This window comes from Glycine soja, chromosome 2, assembly GCF_004193775.1.
Source record: "Glycine soja cultivar W05 chromosome 2, ASM419377v2, whole genome shotgun sequence".
NCBI lineage: Eukaryota > Viridiplantae > Streptophyta > Magnoliopsida > Fabales > Fabaceae > Glycine > Glycine soja.
The window spans coordinates 2834320-2844944 of record NC_041003.1 but is presented as its reverse complement, the minus strand read 5'-3'; the positions used below and the strand labels follow the sequence as shown (position 1 = coordinate 2844944).

The 10625-nt window shown below is 32.5% G+C and overlaps 1 protein-coding gene and 1 pseudogene across 2 annotated transcripts; both read right to left on the bottom strand.

The window, feature by feature from the left end:
* Positions 1-499: 499 nt before the first annotated feature.
* On the bottom strand, positions 500-10385 carry LOC114379920 (protein ALTERED XYLOGLUCAN 4-like). 2 transcript variants are annotated; one of them, XM_028338756.1, is made up of 3 exons: positions 10121-10385; positions 8605-9525; positions 500-796 (listed from the first exon to the last, which is right to left on the bottom strand). In XM_028338756.1, exons 1-3 carry the CDS (start codon positions 10332-10334, stop codon positions 624-626), a joined length of 1308 nt encoding a protein of 435 aa, XP_028194557.1. In that variant the 5' UTR covers positions 10335-10385; the 3' UTR covers positions 500-623. The 2 variants fall into 2 exon arrangements, with proteins under 2 accessions (XP_028194557.1, XP_028194548.1); XM_028338747.1 differs by lacking the exons at positions 8605-9525; positions 10121-10385 and adding an exon at positions 2349-2669 and having other exon boundaries at positions 500-1753.
* LOC114379932 lies at positions 3615-6794 on the bottom strand (annotated as a pseudogene).
* Positions 10386-10625: the final 240 nt, after the last annotated feature.

Here is a 10625-nt window from a genome sequence, read left to right as displayed (position 1 = left end):
CAAAATAATTAATACACGATAACACAGACACAGGTCTGAGTAGTCAACATTTTAGTGTCCTGTCACATCATTTGCTAGTACACACAGGTCTGAGTAGTCAAAATTTGGAAGGAAAACGTTCATGATATTTCTCTTCTCTCTTTATGGGTGTTAAAAGTAGAGGAAGCCAAGGAGAAATAAATAAACAAATAAAAATAGTATGACAATTTTTTTTAAAAAAAATATGTGGAAGTAAAATAGAAAAAAAAAAGTTGTTATAGAAAATAAGAATAAATGACCAGTACAATTATATATAACTTGTCTCTTAGCCCTTTTCAATTCATCAATATATTCCTATCATCGACCCTGTCTAGCTTTTCCATCGCCTTCTTGAATATTTATTGCCTTCTCGATAGCTCATAAATTACCCATGAAAATAAATTATTGTTTACCTTAAACAATCATCTATCAACCACATTCATAAACATCTAGTCAAATAAAAAAATTCAGAGAAAAATAATTTTACCTAACAACAACTAAACTTTCTTATTCATATAAATTAAATTTGGCAGTATTCAAAATCAATTATCTTGAAACCATACAGGCTCTACAATCGATGTTTCCTACCAAAGAAAAACAAAATACTACTCTTCCTGGTTTCTAAATGCCATGTTTTTCAACATCTGGATAAAAATCTCATTCCAAGTGTCTACGACCCCCGGCATGCACCAATGAACACAATCATTCTGCACAGGCTTCTTTGGATTAATCCCATTAGCAAATGGGAAAGGATTCATATAAGCACCAGGATGGCCATCTGGTCTCAACAATGCTAATTTTGTTACATCAAGTACTTCCAACCTAAACCCTTTAAATTCTTCAGCATTTTTTGCCTTATCCATTTCCAATCCTTTGGCTCTTGTCTTAGCCCTTTCCACTTCTTCCAACTCGATCCTTCTGATCTCAGCTTCCTCCCCTTCAAGTTGCCTCTCCCCCACTCCATAAGGCTTAGACTTTGCACAAGTACCACCCTTATCCCATCCACCTTCAAAATGAGAAGGTGAGTATGTTCTCACAATTACATCAATTCCATTTCCTCTTTTCACCTTCCTCTTAATTATGCTATTAAGAGCAGTCCTTAAGGCCCTTCTTATTGGAACATAAACACCAATGTCTTTGGTGCAATTAGAAACAGGATGGCTCACACATCCTATAACTTTGTCACGCCAATAGAATACCGAAGGAACTAAAAACCAATGCCCTAAGGACAACACTATGATGTCTATTTGATCCAAATCCTTTTCCCACTTCATATTAGCACGATCCAAATGAATTTTGTTATAAGGGAGTCCCGGGTTTTTTCTTGGAACACCATCTACAAGAAAAGGGGACCAATAGAAGGACACGGTTGCCTTGTGAGAACGAAAGAGCCACCGAGTATAACCTTCTTGGAATTGGGTGAATCCTTGTAGTTTTTCAGTAGTGGCTAAAAAGCAAAGGAGGGACTCTAGGTGGTTCCTGGCCAGAGAGTCTCCAATAAAAGCTATGTGCTTGTTGCTTATGAGTTGGAGAAAAGTGTTAGGGTCAAACCTTGGAAGATGGCATTCACTTGGTTTCCACCTCCAGAAAAGGTACCCCAAATCAGGCCTTCCATTGGCAATACAATTCTGCTTTGCTTTCATCTGGAGACATTTGGAACCATCATATAGAGGACCTCTTTTGGTACGGACCCATCTGCCATCGCTGTAGTCACATGGTTTCTCATAGACATAAACTGCAAATTAAAGAAAGAACAAATAACTTAAGTACTTAAATTGAGGACTAGAAGATGCGGTTGAGGCAAAAATCCACAAGCAAGTGTATAAATAATAGAGAATATTTAACATATATATTTATTTTCTCTTGTAACTCACTTTTACTTCCATTTTCTTAATATCTTTCTCTCTCTCTCTGTGTTCTAAGACATCACTTTTCAAATATATCAATTTTCATTTCTTCCCTTTTTCTTCTTTTCTTTCTATACCTCATGCTTATTACTATTCATCATAAATAACAGAATTTTCAAAATGGGGTCACGGATTCATCACAATCCTTGATGTTACAGGAAATTGCAAACAAATATTAGTTATGCGGCCGCAATTGCAGAAACCTTAAAAACTAGAAGATGCAGCCAAAGACTCACATCTGGCAGGTAATAGATTTAAATCCTCACTCGTCTTCTTAAGATGAGGTAAGTGTAAGTATCTCTGCAAGAGTTTTTAAACTCAAAACTTTCCTTGTCTTGGACTGGAACGTAATGCCTTCTATGTAAATTTTCTTGAGAAAAAAAAATGAAATTATGCAGCATATATGTATAAATGTGTATATACCTGGTGGAGGCGGAGAAGCGGAAAGGGAGGAGTGGTTGGTGAATGAGATGGAATGAGGAAGCTCCGTGGAAGTGGAAAGAGAAGAGTGGTTGGTGATGGGGAGAGAATTAGAAGGGTGATTTGGCGGAGATGAAGCAGAGGAGACAGAGTAAAAGAAAACGCCTAACAAAAACAGCACAATGGCTACCAGAGCATAGGAAGCATAAGGTGGAAGAAGCTTCTTGCTAAGTCTCTTACTACTTCTTATCTTCAAACTCACTCTCTTTCTTCTCATCTTACTTCTCTCTCACTTCTTCCTTCTTTGCTCCCAATGCCCCTTTGCCCAACACACGTGCCTCCCTATATTGAGCAAATTGGCACACGCGGGAAATCATAGCAACGGAAAACACGTGCCATTACTCAGTTGAGCATTCTGCTACACACAGGAATGTTAGCAACGTATGGCCTGAATATAATTTTATGTTATCCTGTTATTAATTTACTATTTATATATGCCAATAAAATAAGTGACTGAGTTAATAAACCTCTTTAAAATATTTATATATGCCAATAATATATTAAAGTAATTTACTTGATATATTTTGAGAAATTTTTAATTATTTTCAAATTATGGGTAATAGCAAGTATAAGTATATTGTTGGTCGCTTTGACTCTATTAATAAGCGAGTTAATTTTTATTTTATTTTAGGGTAAAATTTTTATTAATTTTGTTTTCATAAAATTTTTCACCCTTATAAAAATAAAACATTTTTTCTGTAATAACTAGGTTAAATGGTTCTTTGATGTATTTGATGAACTTAATTATTTTATCTTTTTACATTTATAAGCACATTCAAGACACTAAAACTCATTATTATTTCATCTTTTCCACTAATATCATTGAAAAGTATGAGAAAATCATTCAAAAAGTGATTAAAAATTGCAATTTATAAGAATTTTTTGTCGTCAGAAATTGTTTAATTCATTTTAGAGGATTTTATCCATTATAAATTATTTAATTCATTTATAATTAAATTATATATTTAAGTTTATTAGTCACATCAAATCACCATCTAATAGAGTTATCACTGAGAAAAAAATATTTTATGTTTACAAGAACCAAATTAATACTAAAACTTTTATGAGAATAAAATTAATACTTTTCAAATTTTACAAGGATCTCAAACATTTTTTTACCCTTTATTTTATTTATTTATTTATATCATTAAATCATTCATATTTTAAGTTGTAGTTAATGTTTTATTAACAAATTCTTTTTAATAAATAAGTGAACGTGTTAACAAATTACACAAGTATGTGCTAATGTACACACATACAAATTATGTCTCAATAATTTTAGCTTAAAGGCAATTTTTCTATTTTTACACTTCTAGTCAAATAAAAAATTGAGATTAAATTAATTTTACCTAACAATAGATAAACAAATTTTAGTGATTTTCGTTGTGAAATACAAACAAATTTTACATACTTCCACGCTGAAATGGTAAAAAAAGGTGTGGATCGGAAACTTACGATATTGAAGTAAGGTTACCATATTGTCCTTGCATGCACTAAGGTTTTTTTATTTGCGTGCATGCATTCAGTTTTTTTACTCTTTTCCATATGCCAAATAACCCTTATTTCTCGGCTATTTCTTGTTTTCTGTTTGCACTTACCTGCCTTGTCTCTCTTCTCCCCTACCAAATACAAACAAAATACTCTTTTTAGTTTCTAATGCAACACATACCTAAATGGCAGAAGAATTAAAGCAATGAATTAATTAACATGTTATGAGGAATGTTTTACTCTTCACTCCTCACGAGCTGCTTCTGTGCCATGTTTTTCATCATCTCGAGAAAAATTTCATTCCATGTGTCTATAGGTCCCGGCAAGCACCAATGAACACAATCATTCTGCACATGTTTTGGAACCCCCTTAGCAAACGGGAAAGGATTCATAAAAGCACCAGGATGGCCATCTGGTCTCAACAATGCTAATTTTGTTATATCAAGTACCTCCAACGTAAAGCCTTTAAAATTTCCAGCTTTTCTTAGCCTTTCCCAATTCTTTGGCCCTTGCCTTAGCCCTTTCCACTTCTTCAAACTGAATCCTTCTGATCTTAGCATTTTCTCCTTCAAGTTGTCTTTGCCCCTCTCTATAAGGCTTAGTCTTTGAACAAATACCCCCTTATCCCAAGCACCTTCAAAATGAGAAGGCGAGTATGTTCTAACAATAACATCAATTCCATTTCCCTTTTTCACCTTTTTCTTAATTATGCTATTAAGAGCCGTCTTAAGATCTGATAACGGTTAAATATGAGTTATTTTGATAATAAAAATATATTAATAATATCTTTAAAAATATTTATTTAACAATCATTTCTTACTTAAATGTTAAGATTTGATATTTTTTTATTTATAACTTGTAGATATGAAAAGGAGAGATTATAAGAGAAAAAGATCAAAAAAATATTGAGAGATTATAAGAGAAAAAGATCAAAAAAATATTCAAAATATCATGAAGTGAATATATGACTAAGAGCAAAACAAATTCAAAAAATATCAAAAAGAAAAATTTCTCATACATCCTAGACAAATAAGATAGGTTTCAACATTATCACGTTCTTCATTTTATTTCTTTTATTTTCTATTTTTATTTTTTATTTTCTATCTTATTTTATCTTTTCTTATTTTTATCTTAATCTTTTATTTTATTTTTTTATTTTCTTTATCTTCTATCTTTATCATCTTTTAATTTAAATATTTTATTTTCATCTTTAAATCTTTATCTTATCTATTGTGAATTCGATACTCAGACTTCGGAATACTTTACTATTTGTGACAAATTTGATATACTTGTCAACAAATTAACTAAAATCCTTCTTATTGGACTATAAAAACCAATGTCTTTGGTGCAATTAGAAACCGAATTGTTCTGGCATCCTATAACTTTATCATCCCAGTAGAAAACTGAACTAAAAACCAATGCCCTGGGGACAACACAATCATGTCCATTTGATCCAAATCCTTTTCCCACTTCATATTAGCATGAGCCAAATAAATTGTTATAATTATTATAACGTGGTCCATCATTGTTTCTTTGAACACCTTGTACAAGAAATGGGGACCAATAGAATGACAAGGTTGCATTGTGAGAAGGTAAGACCCACCGAGTAGAACCTTGGTGGCTGAATCCGTTTGGTTTTGTAACCGTGGTCAACATGCTAAGAAGGGACTCTATGTGGTTCCTGGAAAGAGAGTCCCCAACAAAAGCTACATGCTTGTTGCTAATGAGTTGGAGAAAAGTGTTAGGGTCAAACCTTGGAAGATTGCATTCACTTGGTTTCCATTTCCAGTAAAGGAACCCCAAATCAGGCCTACTATTGCCGACACAATTCTGGTTTTGTTTCATGTTGACACAGATGGTAGCATTAATTATATAAAGGATCTCTTTGGGTACGGACCCATCTTCCATTGGTGTAGTCACATGGCTTCTCATAAACTATTTTTTGATCAATAGGCTTTTCGTCATAAACTGCCAATAAAAAGACGACAAATTATGTACTTACATTGCTTACGTAGAACATGAATTTAAGGAAAAATCAACAAGCAAGTGTGTAGAAATAATATAGAAAATATTTAGCATGCATTTATTTTCTCTTCTATCTCGTTCTTACTTCGACTTTCTTCATACCTCTCTCTTTCTCTTTTTTGTTCAATGACACCACTTATCATATCTATTGATTTTTTTATTTTCTCTTATTAATTTCTTTTTTTCTATACCTCATGTTTATCATTATTCATACATTAATAATTAAATTTTCAAACTGAGGTTGCAATTTCGTTACAATCCTTGATATTATAGGAAATTGCAGATAAAAACTACTGATATGACCACAATTACAATCATGAGTGATTGCAGAAACCTTAAAAACTCGAAATTGCTGGCGAAATCGTAGTAGCTAACCCTACATTTTCTTAAAAAACATTAGCATAATATATATATATATATATATATAGTTTTAACAAGATGAAATTATGCAGCACATATAAATATACCTGGTGGTGGTGGTGGTGGAGGCGGAGAAGCGGAAAGGGAGGAGGAGAGGTTGGGGATTGAGATGGAACGGGAAATAAGCTCCGTAGAAATGACAAGAGAAGAGTGGTTGGTGATGGAGATGGAATGAGGAGGCTCATAATTTGCCGGAGAGGAAGTAAAGAAGAGACAGTAATAGAGAACACAAAAGCAAAGCAGCACAATGGGTGGAAGAGAATAGGAAACATAAGGCTGCTCAAGCTTCTTGTTGCTGCTAAATCTCTTACTACTTCTTATCTTCAAAGTCAATCTCTTTCTTCTCATCTTTGCTTCTTCTCTCAGTCCTTCGTTTCTTGCTCCTAACGTCTCTTTACCTAAAACATGCACGTCCCTATATTTGTATTCCTTTTGTTTGCTGATAACTCAATCGAGCAATCTGGTACACGCAGGAATGTTAGCAACGTATGGCCTGATTAAAATTTTATCTTATCCTTTTATTTTTTATTTATTTTTTTTGGAAAAAGCATCAAACTTTTTTCTTATCCTATTAACTTAGTTGTTATATAGATATAAAAGCAAAGATTTTTCTTTTTAGTTTAATATATATGTATGCAAAAATTATGTGTGTGTGTGTGTTTTTTTTTCTTCAAATATGCAGTAAAAAAATGTTATTCAAATATAAAATTTTGCAAAATTAAAACTACTGAAATCTATCTGTGTTAACCAAATCTTAGTACCTTTCACTTGTTGATTGTTGTAATGTCATACTCATGCACATGAGGAACACATGCATTTTTATTGAGATTATTTAATATAGTTGCTAGGACATCCGATCCAATGGCTTTGGTGATGATATGATATATCTCAAAGTGTTCACATTTGCTCTTCGAATTCCCTTCTTGCGTGCTTTAAGCATCTCCAGCAATAACTCAAAACAAATCCTCATCCATTCTCTAGCTTGCTGGTATATATAAATTAACTCAGTTCCACGATCATCAAAATCTTGCGGCTGTTCTCTCAAACTTGAAATGACACAAATGAAAATGTTGAAACATGACATGTTGAAATTGGCTTCTCTTGTTTCTTGCTTTATTCCATATTTTATTGGTGTATGACAATGTTTTACATGCTTGTTGTTTTTTTTTTATCGTGATTAATGATTATGTTTTATATATATTCTAAGTTATGCATTACGAGTGAATCTTAATTTTTTGTTTAAGATTAATACATTGATTAATCAAATATTAATTGTTATATTGAATTTTGAATTGTTCAGTTGAATTTGAAATTATTTATTTTTTTATACCTAATTAATGAGGTTAAGTCTGATAAAATTTCAGTGTGGTGTGCACACACATAAGAAGTGACTTCAGCGAGAACAAAGGAACAATAAATTGTAATTATAGGATTAAATTTAACGACCATGATTAAAGATATAATTAATTAGCAAACACACGTCATTCTAATTCCCCTTTCTACTTCAGATTATACTCATGTTCTCTCCTATTCTCCTTCTCTCATTTGACAAAGACTATCACTTTCTCAATATAAATTTTCTAAATCAATGCAAAAGTATTTACTTTGTCATTTTTGGTCAAATTAAGATTTGAGACAAAATCAAATTTTACCTCATATTAACCAAATATCAATACTTTTATAAAATTAAGATTTAAATAAATTTTTTATCCTTATAATTTAGTGTTTTTTTATTTTTATTTCTGTAATTTTTTTATATTTTAATCATTGTAAAATATGTTTGTTTTGTTTTTTATTCTTAAAGAATTAATATATAACATTTTAAACAATAAAAAAATACTAACTAAAATATTTTAGGGAAAAAAAATTAATACATTTTGTAAAAATTAAAACTAGAAAAAATTGCAAGAATAAAAACAGAAAAAACGCTAAAGTGTAAAGACAAAAAAATATATTTAAATCTAAAATTAAATTTAAGTATAGTTAAAATCATTTCTTGTTACTCCACTGTGAAACAAATCACACTCTAAAATTGTTGTTCCCTGCCAAACAGAAAAACAAAATACTCTTTCTAGTTTATGAGGAATGCTTAACTTCTTCACTCCTTAATTAGCTGTTCGTGCCATGTTTTTCATCATCTGGAGAAAAACCTCATTCCATGTGTCTATAGGCCCTGGCAAGCACCAATGAACACAATCATTCTGCACACGTTCTGGCACCCCATTAGCAAATGGGAAAGGATTCCTATAAGCACCAGGATGTCCATCTGGTCTCAACAATGCTAATTTTGTTACATCAAGTACCTCCAACCTAAACCTTCTAAATTTCTTGGCTTTTCCCTTGGCCCTTTCCAATTCTTCCAACTGAATCCTTCTGATCTCAGCATCCTCCCCTTCAAGTTGCCTCTCCCATTCTCTATATGGCTTAGTCTTTGAACAAATACCCCCCTTATCCCAAGCACCTTCAAAGTGAGAAGGCGAGTATGTTCTCACAATAACATCAATTCCATTATTTCCTTTTTTCACTTTCTTCTTAATTATGCTATTAAGAGCAGTCCTTAAGGCCCTTCTTATTGGGCCATTAAAACCAATCTCTGTGGTGCAATTTGAAACAAGACGGTTCATGCATCCTATAACTTTATCACCCCAGTAGATAACTGAAGGAACTAAAAACCAATGCCCCAAGGACAAAACAATTATGTCCATTTGATCAATATCATTTTCCCACCTGGCATTAACTCGATCCAAATAAATCTTATTATAATGTGGTGGTCTCCGGATTTTTCTATCAACACCATCTACAAGAAATGGGGACCAATAGAAGGACAGCATTGCGTTGTGAGAAGGAAAGTGCCATCGAGTATTAGAACCTTCGTGGCCTAATCCGTTTGGTTTTGTGACAGTGGTTAACATGCAAAGGAGGGACTGTAGGTGGTTCCTGGATACAGAGTCCCCAACGAAAGCTACATGCTTGTTGCTAATGAGTTGGAGAAAAGTGTTAGGATCAAACCTTGGAAGATTGCATTCACTTGGTTTCCATCTCCAATTAAGGTACCCTAAATCAGGCCTTCCATTGGCTATACAATTCTGTTTTTCTTTCATGTTGGGGCAGTTGGTAGCATTATATAGAGGACCTCTTTTGGTACGGACCCATCTACCATTGGTGTAGTCACATGGCTTCTCATAAACTGCCAATAAATAAAGAGCAAATTAAGTACTTGTATTGCGGACTTAAGAGATGAATTTGAGGCAAAATTGACAAGCAAATGTATAAATAATAGAAGGGTAATGCTATCCAGTATGAAATTTATTTCTTTTATATATCAACACGGTACGAAATACAAAAAGTATGAAAGACTGATTTCATATATTTGACTGCTTAGCTATTAAATAAAATTAAAGATAGATGAAAGGAAATCATGGAAAACCCTTTGATAAAAGTTTTCGTGCATGATACTTTTTTTGTACTATCAAGCACTCATCTTTTTTCTTTTTATCGCACCACTTATCATATTTATTAATTTTTTTTATCTTCTTTTCTTTCTATAAGTCATGTGTATCACTAAACATAAATAATAAAAGTTTCCAACTGTATCGCGGTTTCTTGCAAGCCTTAATGTTACAAAAAATTATAGACTAGTGTTACGAATGGGACCGCAATTGCAATCACGAAATTGCAGCTAAAATAGCGGTTGCTAACCGTACTTTTTAAAAAACACTAGCATAATATACATAGTTTTAACAATATGAAATTATGCAACATATATATATATATATATATACCTGGTGGAAGTGGAGAAGCGGAAAGAGAAGAATGATTGGTGATGGAGAGGGAATTAGGAGGCTCATTTGCTGGAGATGAAGTAAAGGAGAGACAGAAAAAGTAAAGGGAAAAGCAAAGCAGCACAATGGGTGGAAGAGCATAGGAAGCAGAAGGCAGAAGCTTCTTGCTAAATCTCTTACTACTTATATTAAAAATCAATCTCTTTCCTCTCATCTCTGCTTCTCAGAGTCCTTCGTTTTTTCTCCTAACGCCTCTTTACAAAAACGCGTGCTTATATTTGACTAGTATTCCTTTTGTTAGCAACGTAAAGCTTGAATATAATTTCCCTTATCCTATTAATTTAGTATTTATATAAAAAAAATAAACATACATCTATTTTCTTTTCCTCATTTTTCTCTTTACCTTTCTCTTCCTTTTTTTCCCCTATATATATATTATTGTAGAAGTTATTAACCAAGCCCGCATGTTGCAAGTTAAATATTGGGTAAAATGTTTTTGGTCTCT